The following is a 21,601-nucleotide window of genomic DNA, read 5'->3' on the forward strand; positions in this document are numbered from 1 at the left end:
CCTTTATTGGTTTTTTTATAGAAGAAAGTGAATGTACTTGTATTTATGTAATGGGTGATTTTAATGCCGACATTTCTGATGTGAAGTCCATATTTGGTCAGCATTTAATTCAGTTTTGTGAAGACAATAAGCTAAACTTGTCAAGTAAGGTTTTCTTGCCAAGTGACAGCTATACATATGTCAGTGAAGCCTGGAATACAACTTCATGGCTTGATCACTGCATAAGTACTGCAGATGCTCAGGAGGGTATAGTGGACTTAGAGATCTTGTATGGGATGGCAACTGCGGATCATATGCCTGTCTCTGTTACACTAAATGTGGAGAGTCTACCCGCTTTAACCCCTCATGATACCCACATTAGTGATGGGAAAGTGGGGTGGGTAAAGCTCACAGAGTGTGATTTACAGCACTATTATTATCTGACAGAGAGGAACCTTGGGAATATCCCTATTCCATACAATGCTTTAATGTGTGGAAATATTAATTGTGATAATCTGAATCATAGAGAGGATGTGTGTAAGATGTATGATCTAGTTGTGGCTGGATTAAAAGACTCAAGTACACCATTTTGTAAAAGAAGTTTTAAACAACAAAATGCCCAATCTGGATGGAATGAGCATGTAAGGAAACATCACCAGCAGGCTAAAGTGGCCTTTATAAATTGGGTTGCTGCGGGTAAACCAAGGACCGGACCTGTACTTGAGCATAAAAAAACAGATGGATAAGCAATTTAAATGTGCTGTACGGTACATAAAAAGGACGGAGCATAATCTGAGGGCTGACTCCTTAGTGCGAAAACTGTTGAAAAATAATGTGCAAGACTTTTGGAAAGAAATTCAGGTTATGAATGCTGCCAAAGTTCCTCTGCCCTTTAGTGTTGAGGGAGTTACAGGGCCTGATAATGTTGTGGAGCTGTGGAGAAAGCATTACAGTGATTTATTCAATTGTGTAGAAAGTAAAAACTTCAGTATTGGTGATGTCTCCCCCGACAATGTGAGTGTCACTATTGAGGAGGTAACTAAAGCCATTAGGAAACTATCAATGGGTAAATCTTGTGGCTTGGATCAAATCACAGCGGAGCACTTAAAATTTGCCAGTCATAGAGTTGTGGTATTGCTTGCTTTATGTTTTACTGCAATGTTAACGCATGGTATATTGCCCAGCTCTATGCTGTCTGTTGTACTTGCACCTGCAGTGAAGGATAAAACAGGGAAAATCTCCTGTATTGACAATTACAGGCCAATTGCATTGGCTTGTGTTATATCAAAGGTTTTTGAAATTGTACTCCTGGATAGATTTCAGAAATATGTAGTCACCACTGATGAGCAGTTTGGTTTTAAAAGTCAACATGGAACTGATATGTGCATCTATGCCATGAAAGAGGCTGTGAGGAAGTACAGAGGGCAGAACTCCACTGTGTTTCTGTGTTTCTTGGATGCCTCTAAAGCGTTTGACCGCATCAACCATGGCAAATTGTTTAAAAAACTGCAACAGCGAGGGGTTCCTCCCTACCTAATCCGGATTCTAGGTTTTTGGTACACACATCAAACAATGCAGGTTAGATGGGGTAGTGTGATATCAGGACCTTTTTCTGTAACTAATGGGGTGAGGCAGGGTGGGATCCTGTCACCCATGCTTTTTAACCTTTATATGGATGATCTCTCCCGAACATTGAAAAACTGTAAGACCGGCTGCATGATAGGGGAAAGACTATTAAACCATCTACTTTATGCTGATGACCTGGTCATTATGTCACCCTGCTCTGCAGGCCTCCAGCAATTGCTTGATGTGTGTACTGAATATATGAACGATATGACATCAAGTTTAACCCGAAAAAGACTGTTGTGATGATTGTGAGGACTAGAGAGCAGCGTAAGGCTGTATTTCCCATGTTTCACTTGTCAGGAGGGGATCTGGCAGTTGTGGAAAAAGTGAAGTACCTCGGTCACATTATAAGGAGTGACCTCTCTGATAATGATGACATCCAGAGGCAGTACTGTAAATTGTATGCACAAGCTAATATGCTGGCACGGAAATTTGTAATGTGTACAGAAAATATAAAAATAGTCTTGTTTAAAGCCTACTGCACACCACTCTACACTGCCCACCTGTGGTGTTGCTACACAAAAGCTGTATTTCACAAGTTACAAGTAGCATACAATGATGCTCTTAGGATTTTTTTGAAAGTCCCTTGCTGGACCAGTGGCAGCCAGTTGTTTGTGCAGAATGATGTGACCACCCTAAATGCTGTAATAAGAAATGTTGCTTATACATTTATGATGAGACTCATGGACTCGCAAAATGAAATTATAATTGTTTTTACATGGCCTGACCAGAGCAGTACTAGGTACAGCTCGCTGCTTTAGAGGCACTGGAGAAATTGTTTATATGGATTATAGTAATCCTTTGTTTTTATTTGTCTGTCTGTCTTTAACATGTTCTCCTATGGACCTCTTGTTGAGTCTGAAATAAATTTAAAAATCCACCTGCCAAAGTAACTTTTTACCTGCCAGTTTTTTTTGTTTTTTTTTGCCTCATAAAGGTGAAAAATAGAAATCACACAAACATTGTTCTTTAACTTGTAAGAATACACATTTTAAGTGCTGTCAAGTTATTAACGAAATCATTATAAGTAATAACTCTTAGACTATAATTGTTTTAATCTTTTTATTCATTGATTTGCTGTGTCACAGACCTAGTCATATGTCATATTCATACTGACTGCTGCCAATCTGAGTCCACAAAAAAGGAGCAGATGCACTCCTCATCCTCCACCTCTGTTGCAGCTGCATCTTCCATGAGGTCTGGTCTCCTTGACATGTCCCCACCACTTTTTGCCAGGGTCGATATTGTCCCCACCACTTTTTAAAACATATCGCGGCACGAATATACCAATTCTACAAATAAATAAAACATTTCCAGTTAACTGGCAGAGCATTCATTTTGTTCGTTTTTTAAATAAGAGGCGATCTAGCGCTGAAATGTGTTTTTTTAAATCAAGTGATCAAAGTGCTCGTTGCCGCTGCGATCAGAGGCGCATGCATGCACGCACGCACGCACGTACACACACACACACACACACACACACACACACACACACACACACACACACACACACACACACCGTGCTAACTCAACAGATATAGACCTAAGTTACCGCAGCTCGTATGTAAACAAATCACACGTGGCTGTGTTGATGGCTGATTTAGTCAGTAGACAGTTCCTGGCAACTGTTAATTACAGCCTTCAGGAACCGTTAAGCAGAACTAAATTAATATTAATATTACTGGTAAAGTTACCGGGTACCGGACATTTTCTCACTGGTTCCCAACTCCCATCATACACACGCACACACATCTGTGTAACTGTCATTGTACCGTAACCAACGTCAGCTTTGCTTTATCTCATCTCATCCCATCTACTCGCACATCCAAAACGTCGTCTTTTACGTCAAAAAAAAAAAAAAAAAAAAAAACAGACGCAAAAAACAACAACTAATGAATCACTCAATTCTCATTGGCTACCCGCCAATGTGGCAGGTAGATTGACAGTTTTACCCGCCAATTGCAAAATTCACCCGCATTTGGCGCGTGGTCGGGTGTTAATTTTAGGCCCTGTTCAGTACTATGTCTGGGTTTGTGGTATATTCTTGTGTTTTCTCCGGTCAAATTTTTACCGGTCCAATCAGCGAACAGAGGGAGTGGCTGAGAACGATGATGTTGAGGTTGTGCGCTAGTTTGAGTCGTCATATGTCCCGACCAAACGTTAGCGATTGGTTATGGCAGATCCATAGTGGCTCTGGGCAGACCCAATAGTTTTAAACTTAAAGGGATAGTTCACTTTGAAATTAAAATTTGGTATGTTTTAGCTTACCTCAAGGGCATCCAAGATGTAGGTGTCTTTGTTTCCGCAGTAGTTTCAATTTTGATAATTTTAGGTCAAACTGTTCTTGTCTGTCAGTCATATAATGCAGGTCTATGGTCACCACCTCAAAGAGCATGCACAGAGAAGTTCAAATTAAACAATTCCCCATCGTAAGTACACATTGAAATTGAATTGAAAATTGAAATTGACATTGATAGCCTGGTAATACCAAACTCTGCTACTTCGCTTTGCTTCGTAGACAGAGTCTGGAATGGCATAATAGAGAAGTGTTTTCTCTCTCGCGGGGGGGCGCTTGTCTGAAGTTTAAAATCATTGGTTACCCGTAAGCCAATCACATAATGTTTGGTTATGGCGTGTGTTATGCGCATGCTCAGCCGCATCTAACTTCCACTGTAAACACACATATGATGCGAAAACAAAAACCATCGAGCGAAACACCGGAGTGAACATGGCTGTGAACGACAAGTAAATCTATGCATCCACGGTACAATCAGCGTCTACGTCACGGCTCTCAGCCCGCCCTCTGTTCGTTGATTGGCCCGGCTGTTTTCAGGCCGGAGGAAAACGGAAAGCTATGACGCTGTCTCAGACTGAGTACAGAAGCGAAATGAAATTGAGCGGAAGTACGAAGTCTGACGTAGTCAGGCTAACACATTGATGGCCTAAGACACGAAACGAGCGGTTTGTGTGAGAAAACGAACAGTATTTATATCGTTTTTACCTCTTCTACACAGCCACGTCCAAGTGATCTGAGGTCGTGGGCGCTTCGGTCTGCGCAAGCGCCGGAAGTGATCTCTCGCGCCTGGATCGCAAAGAGCGATCAACCATAACTTCAAGAGAGAAGGCTTATAAATTGGGAATTCGTGAAAACTCACCACTCCCGGATGAGTTCACGCGAGCATACGTAATTGTTTTCTTTTACGTCGGTTTAAACATCCCGGATAAGCGCAAATTAGTACCATTTCTTTTCTGTGTAAACAATGAGTGACGTAACGTACACGCGTGAGAGATCACTTCCGGCGCTTGTGCAGACCGAAGCGCCCGCGAGGTCACATTATGTAGACTTTACAATACATATTCATGACAAATTCTTTGTTGTTGTTGTTTTATACGACAAATTCAATACAACATGGTTCTTTACCTGTAGACTGTTGCGCAGAAAATGGCACAAGTGTATCGACAGAAGTATGTGGTCGTCAAAATTATAGATACCATCACACCACTCCTGATATCGATATACCATGCCACATCTGTAGCACTGTTTGCTGTACATTGATATTCTTACCAAAAGCAAGTGCCAGTAAAGAGGTTACCAATTTTTCTGTCACTGCTTTACCGTACAACCCTAATACAATGAACAACACAAAAATGAGTGCATGGGGATGTTAATAAGCCTACAAGTGGAAAGGAAGACCCTGACAATCATGGTCACCAACACTTAACAGTACATATAAACAGGAATTAAATGTTGAATTAAGGATAAATTTAAAGAAAACACAACAAACCTTCTATGACATTGGTCATCGTCAGGATTTTGGCTTTTGATGTGATGATCAAAGGTTCACTTCACCTCTTCTGTGGAAAAGGCTTCAGATGGTGAGAAGCTCAGAGGAAAATTACAAGTGTTTAACACATCTGAGGGGAAGACTGCAGGTAGTTTCTTTTCATCAAAGATGTACCTAACCATCGAAGACAGATTCTGGCCTTCGGGTGGGTACTGGGCTCCTTCCTCTTCCTCAAAACCTTCCACATTGGTGGGAAAATGTTGTGCAGTTCTATCCTCCTCCACACTTCTGTTTTTTCGGAAGAGTGCCCTGTCCACTTCAAATAGGTGCCACTTTGCAACATTTTTGTGAAGGCATGACTGCCTTGGTTTAGCACAAGGGCAATGCCAAGAAATTGTTTTGGCATCATAGGTAACCATGACTCGACCAAGCCTGCTGTAGTAGGAAATGGTGGGCTCGAACACAGAAATGTATTTTTTATGGCTGGGCCCACAAACGGTCACTAGGCAGGAGAGAGGGACTCCTGCGTCAATTGCCTCTCTCTGCCGTGCCAAACATCTCTCCTTCTTGTCCTTTCCAAACCACCTATCATCAACCATGGTCTGTAAACCTTGCTCTGTCAGTAAGGAAATCTCCCTTCCGGCTGGTGGGCAGTATGCAAGTGATCGAAGGTGATGGCACTCATAGGAAAGGATGTTTGATCTTTCTGCAAATTCGGTATTAATTCTGCAGATGTCAAGTTCACATGTTGTTCTTTGTTCTGAGCCCCATGTCTTTCTGATGATGTGGATTGGAGTGTTGGGTGCTGAAAATGCTTTGGCTACTGCATAGACACCATTTCTATAAACCACACACTGTGATTTAAGGTGGTTCAGAGTGCTAATGTCCGTTTTTATTGGTGTATGTCGTCTCAGAATATGTAGCCTTACATTGCGTCTGTTAAGTAACAGTCCACAATGAGGACACATGACTGTGTTTCTCTTCTTTTTTTTTTGGTGGGGGTGGTGCAAAGGAGCTAGGATCAGAGGTAAGGGAGTTAGAGACTAAATACATCACTCTCTTTCTTTGTATTTGTGGGGGTGGGATTGGTGCAAAGGAGCAAGGATCAGAGGAAAGGGGGGTAGAGACTGGAGCCTTGGTAACAAAAGTAGCTGGGGGACAGGGTGTTGGGCATGCAGCTACAGAGAGAGCTGGAGATAGGGTAGGTGCTGCAAGTACTTCTGTCTTAGAGCATTTGGAGACATGGCTTATGTATTGTTCCTTGCATATTACTGTCTGGCTGCATTACAGACAGTGAAAATGGGCTGTGGTCCTGCACAGTTTGTTGCATTTTTTGAGATGAAGTATCAAACAAAATGTGACTTCTGCCCCTTGCTTAACAAAAAAATATACCTTTGCATTTTACTTTGTCCTTTAGTCCCCTTGCATTTAACAAACAAAAAAATAAACATGATTTTAATGAGAACATGCGCCCACTGGAACTCAACAGTGAACGGACGGAGAGTGTCACTAAGCAGACGACTATGAGTAACGAGATCAGAAGTATACAAATGCAACACTTACAACAAAACGCCTCTTAAAAAAAAGGTCTTCATCAGGCAAAAATTTTCTTCCTCTCAATGAAAGCAAAGGGACCACGAAATTACGCCACTTTCCCTTCAGCTCACGCTTGTTCAATGCGTGACCAAAGTACTTCCCTAGTTGATCCCTTTGACATTGGCCAGATTAATCTCTGTAGATTCGCTTCGAAAATTGAATGATGATCTGGTGTGGTATGAAATAATTCTTATTATAAATATTATCATAGTTTCATTAATCACAAGGCTGGCTATGAGTTTTCATCTCTCTCATTATCTGAAACAAGGATAACACTGTATTGTTTACTGCTGTACATAGACACACATAGTATTTTAAGTTATCTCTCCCCTTCTCCTGCATTCATAAATCCCCCACAATAACATTAGTGAAGTTAGCTAGTTCTAGATACATTTCAATATACCAACAATCCCCAGCTGATACAGTTGGTAGACGATGTCAGATCCAGATCACAGGCCATGGAAGCCCCAATGTTCCAAAAATCAGTGCTTCGCAACACAGACGGGGTGAATTTGTGAATGAAAGTGTGAAAGTTCTTTCACAAAACAATGTTGTTACGTATCCTTGCACTTTTTTAAGTGGGTATAAGGAAATCCTTGACCTTTCCTTGTGGGTATACGGCGTAAACCTGCGGATCACGTAGGCTACACCACTGGGCTATCCAGAACAGGAAAAAATAGGTCTTTGTCACACTTCCTATATCCGGTAAGTGAAGCAGTGTATCGCTACTTCCGATCCCATCGCAACGCAATCAAAAACTAATGGCTGAATCCTCTCTCCGGTGTTTTTGCAGCGTACCTGGCTGCTCTAATTCTAAACAACGACACCCTTACCTTATTTTTCCCGATTTCCCGAAACAACAAGTATTGAGGAAAGCATGGGTGAGATGTGGTGGGATGAAGGTCTTTCTTTTAAAATAATTTGCGGTAGTACGTTTGTGTGTAGTATGCATTTAGAAAATGATGATATTTACATCTCATATCTTCAACCTGCTGAAATGTTCTCTTCCAAATGTGCATTCTGAATAATAAATGCATTTATTTCCCAACTAACTTGCCGCAGTCCAGTGCTCGTCTGGACCATGACCAAATTGACCATGGTTATATTATAGTAAAAATGTTTTCGCAGGTTGATTACCATTTGTATTACCACAGTTTTACTACAAATAGCATGGTTAATTTTCATAAGAGCAGTATTAAAATAGATGAATGAATGTGCGGAAAAGGTCACGGTGACTATTTAGACTAGCACTGACTAGGGATGGGCATGATTAATCGACGATCGATAATTGATCGTTAAGAATTTTGTCGATCACGTTTATTTGTTATCGATTAAACTAATGCAGGTTGCGTTGCGTAGTGTGAGTCTTGAAGCAATGGAATTAATTTTAGCGCGGAGGTACCTGCGCATCCCGGCAACGTCAGTCCCCTCAGAGCGGGTGTTTTCGGCGGCTGGACTGGCTGTCACCAGGTTGCGGTCGCGTCTGATCCCAGATCATGTCAATATGCTTATCTTTCTCAACAGAAATCAGTAGACTGGTGCAGAAGTTCTATGGGAACTTCATGCGTTTTCTCAGATCGGATAGCTATCTGATTTATCAAAACGATTCCATTTACACCTGGTCACATAAATGTGTTTTTGCAAAACGGATATAAATTCGATCTTGAATTCCCGCGCTATATGCATATTTAAATTGTTGCACGTCATCGAAAGCAACTGATATGAGCTGCATTTTATTGATCATCAGCGAAAATTTCTAAATCAAAGACCGCAACAAGATATTGCGGCAACAGCCCTGGTAAGATCATTTCGGTTCTTTACTTTTAATGAAGATGATTGTGTGTTGATGAATGACTTTAACTTTGATTTGCGATAGTTTGCACGTTGGCTTGATGAATAGATGCTCATCTGTGGTGATGCGTGTTGAAGTAGCGTCGTCATATCTGGATATAACATGACATATAGCCTATAACACGCTCTCACACGTTTATTTCTTATCATTTTTGGGATAAGTCAAATTTGCATATGTGGTTTCAACAACCAGATGCATTTACTCTTGTCCAGTTTCGTCTGGAATGCGTCTCAGATCTCCTCCTGAAGTGGTTTGAGCGATCGGATTTAAATCCGTCTCGAATGCGTTTCGGAGGGCATTTAGATTTGGTCTTTTCACGACCGGATAGCTATCCGATCACAGAAAACGGATGAAGTGGCCATGGGTCTCTGTTTAAGAACGCCGGCTCGCAGCTGCAGGTTCCGCTGGTTTAGAGCACCGCAGGAATCTTCAAGTCTACCGAACGTCCAGTTTCACTGCCACAAGTTGATCTTCTTGTAATTAAGATCTCATCGAGGACAAACAAACTGTATTTTTGTATTTTCATTGCATTTTTAATTTATAAAAAGTTAAAGAAATAATGAATTTCAATATAAAAATATTAATGATTAATCGATAGTCGATCGTTAATTCTCCCGACGATCGACTAAGAAAATTTAATCGAATGCCCATCCCTAGCACTGACACCGTGTGGTGAAATAATCACATATTTTTACGAGCCACGGCTATCTCAGATCGGCTTATGTTGGATTAAAACGACAAGTTCTGTTGAGTTTGGAAAATTCTGTGCACAGTAATCATCAGAATATCTCTTCTCCTGTCTCTGAAAATGTCCGGATTTTGAAATCATCCTGCAGATGCTAATTTTAAGAGGCGTTTAGTCTACTAGAGGATTACAGCACATTGAAAATATACATAACCGGAAGAATTGATACACTGCTTCGATGAGCACTTCCAGTAACCAATTGTGAAAAAGGTCTATAGATTATGTCATCAGAGCTATCACACCAGGGCTTCAGCTTCAGAGCTATCTTGAGGGAAAGGCAGGGCTGACACTCCCAATGCTGAGACGGATACTTCACTCTCATTATCAGGAGAAAAATTCTACTGAGCTAGGCTATATATAACAGCTCATCACAGAAGCTCAGTGCACTAGAGAAACACCACAAAGCTTCATAATTCCTTGATCTTAGACAGAAAATTCAGTTTGCTTCTCAGTTGGATGACTCCCCTTACGAAAAAGAAGTATACTTCAAGTTAATTTTATGAAGTATACTTAAGTAATGTTCAAGTATATTTTTAAGTATACTTTATGTAGTAAGTATACTAATATCAATGTGTACATGTATAAAACTTGTAAGTGTACTATTTCAATACTGCTTGGGACCAAATTGTCCCACTTTTAGTATATAAAAGTATACGTTTAAGTGTACTATAAGTGTAAGAGTAGTCAACTTTAAGTACACAACTAGGTTTCTCATTTGTAATGCATCTGTACTACAAGTATTTACAAGGAATTTGCATTCAGAGTTTACACCTTTTGGGAGGATGCCATTTGCCTGGAAGACCCACCCTCCTTTATTACCTTTTGGTTTACTTCTTTGGGAATGAGACATTTGTACCAGTCGCACTGAGACATTTCAAATGATACCAAACATGTATAATACTGTATGATAATTATTCACATTAACTGGGCCCCACTGTCCGATACCAAAGTCTATAAGTTGGGCCAACCCTCCCACCGGAATCTCTGAGTGAGAGGCGTCGAGGAGGGACACCAGGTCCGAGAACCAGTCGGCTTGGCCAGTACGGCACCACTAGTAGCAGACTTATTCCGTCCCAGCGGACCTTCTCCAGAACTCCTGGGAGCAGAGTAATCGGGGGAAAACGTACAGACGTAGCCTCGGCCATGTCTATACCACAACATCCGGCCCCAAGGGAGCTGGGTGTGTGAGGGAGAACCAAATTGGACAGTGTTTCGTATCCTGAGACGAAAAAAATCCACTTCCGCTTGTCCGAAATACCTCCCATATATAATTCACCACCTCGGGGTGAAGTTTCCATTCCCCGGGCCTCAGCCCCTGCCTTGATAGGATGTATGCTCCTATAGTCTGGCACCCTGGGATATACACTGCCCTTAGGGAGAGTATCTTCCCCAGGGAACACAGGAGGATATGGTGCACCAGTTTGCATAGTGGATGCGATCACAGACCCCCCTGATGATTTATGTAAGAGACCACTGATGTGTTGTCTGACTAGACAAGCACATGATGGCCCCTCAGGTCTGGGAGGAAGTGTCTCAAAGCATTGAAGACTGCCATCATCTCCAGGCAGTTTATTTGCCACAAAAGGAGGAGACTCCTCCACAGACCCTGAGCTGAGCGGCCTTCCATTACCGCTCCCCAGCCAATGAGGGAAGCATCTCTCGAGAGCGAAACTCGATGGCAAAGAGCTCCTAACTCTGGACCCTGGGATAGGAACCAAGGTTCCCTTTCGTGGTCACTCCGAGTTACGTCGGATGACGACGATTGGGGTTTCGCTTAGAAGCCTATCACCTTCGAGTATATAAAACGAGCCAATGGCAATGAAATGCCATGGGTCTGCGGAATTTGCACAGCGTAACTCCGCCCGCCGCAGGGGGTATAAAAGGAATTCTGTATCATCTTCACTCTACGAGACGAGCGGCTCTTCAGTGTGTTGGTGTGACGGCGTGTTCCAGCGAGATCGCATTGCCTGCTGCTGATCTGTGCAGTGATCTGCCGACAGTGTGTGTGTTTCTCCCTGGGCGCTTCAGCACTCTGCTGAGCTTTTCCTCTCTCTAAAAGAGCTGCACGCGGCACGTCTTTTTCAAGACGGCTCGCCCGTGTATTTACTGGATGTGGGCGCGTGATTCATCTGCCTAACGGTCACGAGCGCTGTTTCGCGTGTTGGGCTGATTCACGCTCGGCAGCGCTCGTGGGTGAGTCACGTTTTCTCTGCGGGAACGTGACCATCGCGATGTTTATAGATCGAGACTCAATGATCCCCGTGTGGGTAGAGTCCCCTCTGCCACACCCCAATCTATCTCTTCCTCGAGAGGGGATACTTTGGCTGGTGGCCAGGGTGATCTGAGGGTTACAGTGTGGCATAATACCGACGAGCATTCCTCGGGCCACGCCCCCCTCCACATCGCAAACCGTGGGGCTTCCGTGTGTACCTGGTTCTTCTTAGGGACCCAGTGTTTTCATTCGGGGCTCCAGCAGGTGGTGTCATGTCACTCACAGCATCACAAGGCGGGCTTGATTCCTCTGGAAATGAGGATTCGACTGCGTTGCCTCCCTCTGGAGTGTCAGCGTTAGTCGAGTCAGATCCAGAGCTGATGGCCATGCTTTCCCGGGCAGCTGAAAGCATCGGCTGGAGTGGCGCCGCCCTCCCCCTGAGCGCTGTAGGCTTCCCGGATGTGCATCAGGACGCTTCCGGCCCGCGGGCGTCCTCCGCCTTCGCTGCACTCGATCGTGTGGCGATCATGGGCTGTATGTTCTCTGTCACTATCGTGGCACAGGCATGCAGTGCTGTGTGTCGCCTTCGCCTTCGAGGCAGTGCTGACTCGGGAGTTCTGTCGGAACCGGCCGCAGTGGAACGCTAGTCCTTCCCTGGCCAACACTGACAGAACGCGGAAACTCGACCACGCCCCCTTGCTGGGACGCTATGCCTCCCATGCCCGGCTTGGTCGTTCCGCCGCGCACACTACTGACCTCGCTCTCGGGCGACATCGGTACCTGCGTGATCCTGGGTCAGGTGGTGTCCACTAGAGTGGTCCAGACATGGGCTCAGCCAGGTTGATGTGAGGGGGTCTGAGAATTCATTTTCTCAGCTCCCTCATGTCCCAGGCTGGGCTCCTCGGCGGTGTGGTTGAGGACTGTACCCTACAGTCTTTGACCCCCCCCCAGAAGCAGACTGAGGCCTTCTGCACCGACGGTCATCCGTCCGTGCGGTCTCCTTAGTCTGCTTCCCGCCGAGGCCACCTCCATGCGGCTCCTCCCCTCGGGCCTTCACTGGCCCTGAGCAGGAGGAGGTCGCAGGAGGGCGGCGCTGCCCGTCTCCGCCCCTTAGACTGCCACGCCAGCCTAAGCAGCACTCTTAAAAAGCCCCGCGGCCCGCTAAACGCCAGGCTAAGCGGCGCTCCTGAGACGGGCAGCTCAGGATTGGCTTTCTTTTCTCTACAGGAGGTGGTAGCAGGGCCACTCCTTCCCCCGGTGGAGGGCCGGGGGAGAATCTTTTGTTCTCCACTCCCCGCTGCTCGTCCCACGACGGGCAGCACCCTAATGTGGTTAAAGAAAGAATCGAAATTCCCAATCCTGAGCCTACAGAGTCAGAGGGCCGCAGTGCGCGCCACCCTCGGGTCCCGCCACTGCCGCCCTCCTCTGTCCCAGAGGTCTGGGATGACAGCACGCGCCGCCCACGGGCCACGCCCCTCTCATCCCCCTCTGTCGCCAGACCCCTGCCAGAGCACGCCCCCGTGGGACGCGCGCCCTCCCCTGGCCTCCTCTGGCAGGACGCGGTTAATGACCGTGCCCCCGCACAGGGCCGCGATGCCACCCTCGCCGGTGCCGGTCATTCCGCCTCGCTGCCCCACCGACGGTACGTCTGTGGTTCGTATGACCCCGCTGGTTCACTTTCTGGAGGCCTGGCTAGAGCTTCCCAGACTGTCCTGCTGGGTCGCGAGAACCATCAGGCTCGGCTACGCGATTCAGTTCGCGCGATCTCCTCCCCGCTTCACTATGGTCGGTGGCAATGCCCCTGTCATGAGAGCGGAGGTCGTCACCCTGCTGGCGAAGGGTGCGATCGAGATTGTCCCTCCAGCCGAAATGAGGTCCGGCTTCTACAGCCCTTACTTCATTGTACCCAAGAAGTCCGGTGGGTTACGGCCAATCCTCGACCTGCGCGTCTTGAACCGCTCCCTTCACAGGCTGCCGTTCAAGATGCTAACGGCCAAACACATCCTCTAGTGTGTGCGGCCGCAGGATTGGTTTGCAGCGATCGACCTGAAGGACGCCTACTTCCATGTCTCCATTTTACCTCGACACAGACCGTTTCTACGGTTTGCTTTCGAGGGGCAGGCATACCAGTACGCGGTTCTCCCTTTCGGGCTAGCCCTGTCTCCTCGCGTCTTTACGAAGGTCGTCGAGGCAGCCCTTGTTCCCCTTCGGGAACAAGGGGTTCGCATCCTGAACTATCTCGACGACTGGCTTATCCTAGCTCACTCTCGAGTCCAGGTTTGCGAACACAGGGACCTTGTGCTCCGGCACCTAGTCCGTCTGGGCCTTCGGGTCAACTGGGAGAAGAGCAAACTCTGCCCCGTGCAGAGGATCTCTTTTCTCGGTATGGAGATCGACTCGGTCGCCATGTGCGCGCAGCTTACGAGCGAGCGCGCGCAGTCACTGCTGACTTGTCTTCGTCAGTTCGAGGACAAGAGTGCGGTTCCACTGAAACTTTTTCAGAGGCTCCTGGGGCATATGGCATCCGCAGCCGCAGTAACGCCGCTGGGATTGCTTCATATGAGACCGCTTCAGCTTTGGCTTCGCGATCGAGTCCCGAGGTGGGCATGGCAACACGGCACGCTCCGAGTCCCAGTGACTCCAGCCTGCCGTCAGACCTTCACCCCGTGGGCGAACCTCAATTTTCTACGGGCCGGAGTGCCCTTAGAACGAGTTTCCCGGCATGTTGTTGTGTCAACAGATGCCTCCAACACGGGCTGGGGCGCCATGTGCAATGGTCATGCTGCCGCGGGCTCCTGGACAGGACCCCAGCGCCTTTGGCATGTCAATTGCCTCGAGTTGCTGGCTGTACGTCTCACCCTGCACCGCTTCCATGCGCTGCTCAGGGGCCAGCACGTACTAGTCCGATCAGACAATACCGCAACAGTAGCGTACATCAACCACCAGGGTGGTCTACGCTCCCGCCGTATGTCGCAACTCGCTCGCCACCTCCTCATATGGAGTCAGAAGCATCTGAGGTCGCTTCGAGCCATTTATATCCCGGGACACCTGAACCAGGCGGCCGACGAGCTGTCTCGAGTTCGGCCTCTCGCTGGAGAATGGCGACTCCATCCCCAGACGGCCCAGCTGATTTGGGATCAGTTCGGCGACGCACAGGTAGACCTGTTTGCCTCCCACGACTCGTCCCATTGCGACCTGTTTTACTCCCTGACCGAGGGCACGCTCGGCACGGATGCACTGGCGCACAGCTGGCCGCGGGGCCTACGCAAGTATGCGTTTCCCCCAGTGAGCCTTCTTGCGCAGACCTTGCGCAAGATCAGGGAGGACGAGGAGCAGGTCATTTTGGTTGCCCCGTATTGGCCCAACCGGACCTGGTTCTCCGAACTAGTACTCCTCGCGACAGCACCTCCCTGGCCAATTCCTCTGAGGAAGGACCTCCTTTCTCAGGGACGGGGCACCTTATGGCACCCTCGTCCCGATCTTTGGAACCTCCATGTGTGGCTCCTGGACGGGACGAGGCAGGTTTGAGTACCCTACCACCTGCGGTGGTGGCTACCATCACTTCCGCTAGAGCATCGTCCACGAGACATGCCTATGCGTTGAAGTGGAACCTCTTCGTCAACTGGTGTTCTTCTAAACATCAAGAACCCACGAAATGCCAGATCAGTGTCGTGCTTTCCTTCCTGCAAGAAGGGTTGGAGCGAAGGCTGTCTCCCTCCACCCTGAAAGTGTATGTTGCCGCCATTGCCGCACATCACGAAGCAGTTGATGGTAAGTCTCTGGGAAGGCACGACCTGATCGTCAGGTTCCTGAGGGGAGCGAGGAGACTAAATCCTCCTCGTCCTCCCTTCGTACCCTCTTGGGACCTCTCAGTGGTTCTAACTGCCCTGCAGAGTGCTCCATTTGAGCCTTTACAGTCAGTGGAGCTTAAGTTCCTGTCAATGAAGACAGCGCTCCTGGTTGCATTGGCCTCCATCAAGAGGGTAGGGGACCTGCAGGTATTTTCGGTTGACGAAGCGTGCCTGGAATTCGGGCCGGCTAACTCTCACGTGATCCTGAGACCCCGGCTTGGATACGTGCCCAAGGTTCCTACCACACCCTTTCGAGACCAGGTAGTGAACCTGCAAGCGCTGCCCTTGGAGGAGGCAGACCCAGCCTTGGCACTGCTCTGTCCAGTACGCGCCCTCCGTGCTTACGTAGACAGAACGCGGTGTTTCAGGACCTCAGACCAGCTCTTTGTCTGTCATGGTGGGAAGCTAAAGGGAAAGGCTCTCTCAAAGCAAAGGTTATCCCACTGGATAGTGGATACCATTACTTTGGCATACCAGCAGCAAGGTCGTCCGTGCCCCCTTGGTGTGAAAGCCCACTCCACACGTAGTGTGGCTTCCTCTTGGGCTCTAGCGCATGGCGCCTCGCTAACAGACATTTGTAGAGCTGCAGGCTGGGCGACACCCAACACATTCGCGAGATTCTATAATCTCCGAGTAGAGCCAGTTTCTTCTCATGTACTCGCTTCAACCAGCCGGTGCTAGATTCTGCTCAGGTGTCTTCGCTTGCTCGCCATTCCTCTCCACGGACGGGATACGTGCGATATTTCTCTCAGGTGAGTCTGAGTTTCCTCCAGCACTGGTTACGTCAACGCCTGAGTTATGCCAATCTGCCATAACGCAGCTTTTGCGCTTGACTAGGTGCCTCCATGTGCATGGTTCCCCCTCTGGGCGACCCCCACATGTGTATTCCACTGTAAGTCTCCTTGTGAGCGTGTGTCTTTCCCTTGGCAAGCCACCTTGCCACCCCTGGGGTTTAAAATTCCACCTGCGGCTGGACACCCCAGTGATTTTCCATATGCAGCCCTCTGGGTCATATGTGTATTCTAAGTCCCCCCCATCAATGGCTGGGCATAATTGCATATTTCTCTCTGGAGATATGCTTCCCAGTGTACCTTGGTATCTCTGTGTTAAGTAGGACTCCTTCGTTCGTGCTAGTCTCACAACAGGGAGCTCAGACTTACGCAGGGCACTGGAAGACAGACTAGGTGGCGTGATTAGACTGGAACCCCAATCGTCGTCATCCGACGTAACTCGGAGTGACCACGAAAGGGAACGTCTCGGTTACGGATGTAACCCTCATTCCCTGAGTGGGAACGGAGACGTTACGTCTTCCTGCCACTTCCGCTGTACCGCTGAAAAACGCCTGGGGCTAGTCTCGGCTCCTCAGCGAAGACATATCTGCATTGTGCCAGCGTACTTCCTTTTATACCCCCTGCGGCGGGCGGAGTTACGCTGTGCAAATTCCGCAGACCCATGGCATTTCATTGCCATTGGCTCGTTTTATATACTCGAAGGTGATAGGCTTCTAAGCGAAACCCCAATCGTCGTCATCCGACGTAACGTCTCCGTTCCCACTCAGGGAACGAGGGTTACATCCGTAACCGAGACGTTTCTTTCATATAACCAAGGCGCGGAAACACCGCCGCGTGATCTTGATCATACAAAGTGGGTTTCCACTTGGCGTATCACATTGGACGCTGCTGCCATGAGGCCCAACAGTATCTGAAACAATTTTACAGTGAGTGACTGGCCTAGCTTTAACTCTTTCGTGGCTGTGAGGATAGCAGCTACACAAGGGGCGATAGGATGGCTCGCATCGTGACTGAATCCCAAACCACACCAAGGAAAGTGGTTCTCTGCAGTGGAGAAAGCACACTTTTCTTGCCATTGAGTCTCGACCCCAATTTCTGCATGTGTGCGAGGATGACATCCCGATACCGAACCGCCAACTGCTCTGACTCCGCTAGAATCAGCCAGTTGTCTATGTAGTTCATAATGCGTATGCCCTACAGCTTGAGCGGGGCCAGAGCGGCAACTACGCATTTGGTGAACATGCGGGGTGATAGACCTAAACCGAATGGAAGCACCGGAGTTATAAACTCCAAAAACTCCTTGTACATAGGGGATTGAGATGGCGAATCTTCAATTTCCATTAACTCGATGCTCAGCACATCCATCTCCTCGGAGGTGGACAGCTGCAGCATCGTATTATACCATTTAATTCTTCAAAATTAAATGCAGTAAAAGATCAACCAGACAAGTCAAAATGGTCTGGATGAAAGGCTGAACTTATACATGAATCTAACGACTGAAAGTCAGATAGGCATTAATCATTTAATTCCTCAAAATTAAACACAGCAAATGATCAACCAGACAAGTCAACAAGGTCTGGATGAAAGGCTGAACTTATACATGAATCTAACTACTGAAAGTCAGATAAGCATTCATCAATTAATTCCTCAAAATTAAATGCAGCCAACTTATTTAATTCCTCAAACCTTAACACCTATGAAGAGATGGTGCCAACCCCTGCTTAACTCTGAATCAACATGCACCAATGCTATATTTTCTAAATGTCTTAATCATTTGTTAACAAAGAAGTATTCATTACTTCAATGAGCTCATTGTATCTGCATTAAATTACTACATTGTTTAAATTAATTCATTTTTAGCTAACTGTTATTTTTGGATATGTACATTTCTGAAATACATAACTTAGACAGTTACCTGATAACAGAACACTCTAAACTGTAATATGGACTCGAGCACTTTCTGTAAAGCTGCTTTGAAATGATGTGTATTGTGAAAAGCACTATACAAATAAATGTGAATTGAATTGGATGCGTTTAGATCGTTAAAATAGGGCCCTTCATCTCTTCCTTAACCTCAGAAATGATGCTACAATTATCTTCCATTTTTTTTTTTGGACAGCTCCTCCAACATTTTCTCCAGCTTGTCAAGTCTTCTACCGAGGGAGTAAATGGCCTATCCACATTAGAGACATCTTCCACCTGATCAGGACACACTTTCTTCATAATAACAGGTATATTCTCAGCCCCACATTACTCCAATAGCGAGGCTGTAAGGGGTAGACTTACTGTGTTTTCAATGGCAGTGAAGAGAATGTATGTCTATCCCTCACAGCCTCGCTTTCATTTAAAAATCAAAGATGGTGTTGTGAATAAGGTCTATTATACAACACCGGAGCAACTTTAATCTAGTTACAGATATGGGTGAGTGATGCATGTACGCAATTTCCTACGAAAACCATCCCGCTAGGTCTAAAGTATAAACACTTATATGCATACTATATTGAAGCAGGTGTGGCAATTAGAGGTATCACAGCAGCTCTTAAATTTCTAGATTATTACTGATTCCAAAAAGGTAACGACTACGCCACCCAGAACTAACTCTGGGAAAAGCCCAAGGGGCACAGGTTCAAGTTCTCAGAAAATGACCAAGAGGCATGGGTACCTTGTATAAAACTTATACATCTTTATTAAACAAAAATAATTAGAATTTGGCTCGTTCAATGAATCACACGTAACAGCAAGAAGATTTCACCCAGCAAGCAACACCAACTGCTGCAAAACAAACAAAAAAAGAGAAACAAAAACAAACACCACAACCAAAAGAGCTGGGGCTTACCACTAGGGCGGCAGGCTTGACACCGGGCTTCCAGAATGCCCGTAGTAGTAATAATGATAATAACCACACACGTGCCCCAAACCACTCATACCCTCCAAAGGATTCACGGCAACTCCACGCCACTCTGGTGAACAGTGAGACAACCACACGGGAAGGGTCAGCCTGCCCTCTCCAGGTCCCAGCTCCAGTACAAGAAAAAAAGAAAAGGTTACAGCAAAAAGAAATGTCAACAAACAACAAAATACAAAACACAAAAACAACAATAATAAAAAAAAAATAATCAAGTACAGCAAACCAAACATCAATTTGGCAAAACAAAATCAATAAGAGCAACACTGACCAATTGCAAACAAGCCCTACTGTTTGCAACAAATCAAGGAAAACAACCAAAACCAGAAAAGAAAAATAATGTTACTGATTGCAACAAAACAAAATAACAAGACAGATTATTAAATACCAAGTCGGCGTTACCAAATATAAAGCAAAATAAATGAAGCCAAAACAAGACACCATAATTACAAAACAAATGAATATAAGAAAACACAATAAAGGAAAAACAAGCGTTACTGAATGCAATGCAAACTTAACGGATGCAAAACATGCATTAAACGAAAGCAAAACAAATGTTAAAGACAGAAGTAAATAAAAGAAAAGAAAAATGAGAACACACAAAAATAGAAAACAAAATAATTAAACAAAATTAATAAATACAACCTAAATCATTAAACAAAACAGAATTAAAGCTAAACAGCAGTGTTGAAGGTGCAAGCCATGCTGGAATCAAGTTGTTGCAGGATGCAAACTGGAAGCCAAACAGACCCACTCACAGAATGGTTTCAACTCCTAAAACGCATAAAATAATTATAACCCCATTTACCTTTATGAGGGCCAAAGGGAAATAGAAGGTTATACATACCAAATCGTGCAAAACACATCATCTATCCGGCAGCCACCACTCTATTTGATCACATGCAGACGGCGGAATTCACCCACAAAGGCATCACATGCAGTTCGCACATACAGCGGAGCGCCACGGCAAAGCAACGGTTGTTGATCATCTATGGGTGCAACAGGCACTCAACCGAACGCCAGCCCAACCGAAATTACTGTTAGCAAACAACAAACATGTAAAAAGGACTTTTAGCATCTACCACACGGAAAACCACGGAGAAAACACCCATAAATACCCCTTGTGCAGCGCAACGAGACGTCGGAAGTGAGATCGCCAGGTATGACGCAATACCCGTTTTACCGTACCGCTTGCCTTATATACACGCTCCCTCGCAAATGTTACCCGGGGGGGGGGGGGACTGGTCAAATAGGACCACAGCAATAATTTGCGTTTCACCACACAGGGTAAGACAAAAATATTGATAATGTATTGACTTCTTATTTAAATGTTGTTAATTTTAAACAGAAAAAGTTACATAGTGTATCTTTAAGTTATCTTTGTGTCAATTAAATGGATTAAACTATTTAGAAAAATGCCTGTCCTGTCATTTCCTCAAGATAGATTGAACCTAAATGTTAATTAGAATTCAGTGCGTAATCAAGTAGATTGTGAAGGCGTCTGGGTAGTATTATAATACAATTCTCAAAATGTTGACTTCAGTACACAGAAAATGAGTGTATTTGGTTTTTGAAAACCAGTTGATTGGATGATCAAATGAAAGTCTAGCTTTGTGTTAGTCTTACATGTTTATTTGAATGTAAATAATCCAGAACCAACACACTAAAAACACAAAACACACGCACACACAAAAACAATATCTCAAATAAAATGTGGGTAAAAAAACATATTTTTAAGCAGGTGACACATACAGTAGATTTTCTTAAATCTTTTGTTTAATATGCAAATTAATTACAATAAGAAAATAATCTAGTAGATGTATTACAATTAATATTTTTTCTTAGGTGTCATGTTGTAATATTTGTATTTGCAAGTAACAAATGAAACAAACCATATAACTTTGATTACTTCTGATAATTACATTTTTTTGCCGTCTGTTATTCGTCTCCCCAACAATTACTGTCTTCATTTAAGGAAGTATGCGGTCTCCACAACACTGCAGTTCAATTCTACATTTTCTCAAGCTGTAAATAAAGCTGGTTTTCTGCCTTTAAAAGCATACAGAAGTGCAGCTGCTACTAGACAAAGTGCCGTGCTGCTAATGCAATCTTTTTAATACAAGCATATGTCATTTAGCTGCCTCAGCAGTGCAAATATAGAAACTCCATCATGATGTTGATTGCTGACTTAATGATTCAGATTCCTGGAGAGGCAGAAACATGACAATGAGTTTTTAGAATAATAATAATTTGGTATCC

General features: G+C 45.4%; 1 protein-coding gene across 2 annotated transcripts in view; it reads right to left on the reverse strand.

Annotated features, from left to right (window-relative positions):
- Nucleotides 1-17,661: 17,661 nt before the first annotated feature.
- The window catches only part of mybpha (myosin binding protein Ha), a 68,773-nt gene continuing 64,833 nt past the window's right edge, over nt 17,662-21,601 (reverse strand). The window contains exon 20 of one of the 2 annotated variants that reach the window (XM_082145043.1): nt 17,662-20,116. In XM_082145043.1, the coding sequence (XP_082001169.1) occupies nt 20,097-20,116 (20 nt within the window). In that variant the 3' untranslated portion in view covers nt 17,662-20,096. Of the gene's footprint in view, nt 20,117-21,311; nt 21,547-21,601 lie in introns of those variants that run through there. The other variant, XM_082145044.1, reaches the window with a different exon arrangement.

The sequence above is a fragment of the Leuciscus leuciscus genome, assembly GCF_965113295.1.
Source record: "Leuciscus leuciscus genome assembly, chromosome: 18".
NCBI classification, from domain to species: domain Eukaryota; kingdom Metazoa; phylum Chordata; class Actinopteri; order Cypriniformes; family Leuciscidae; genus Leuciscus; species Leuciscus leuciscus.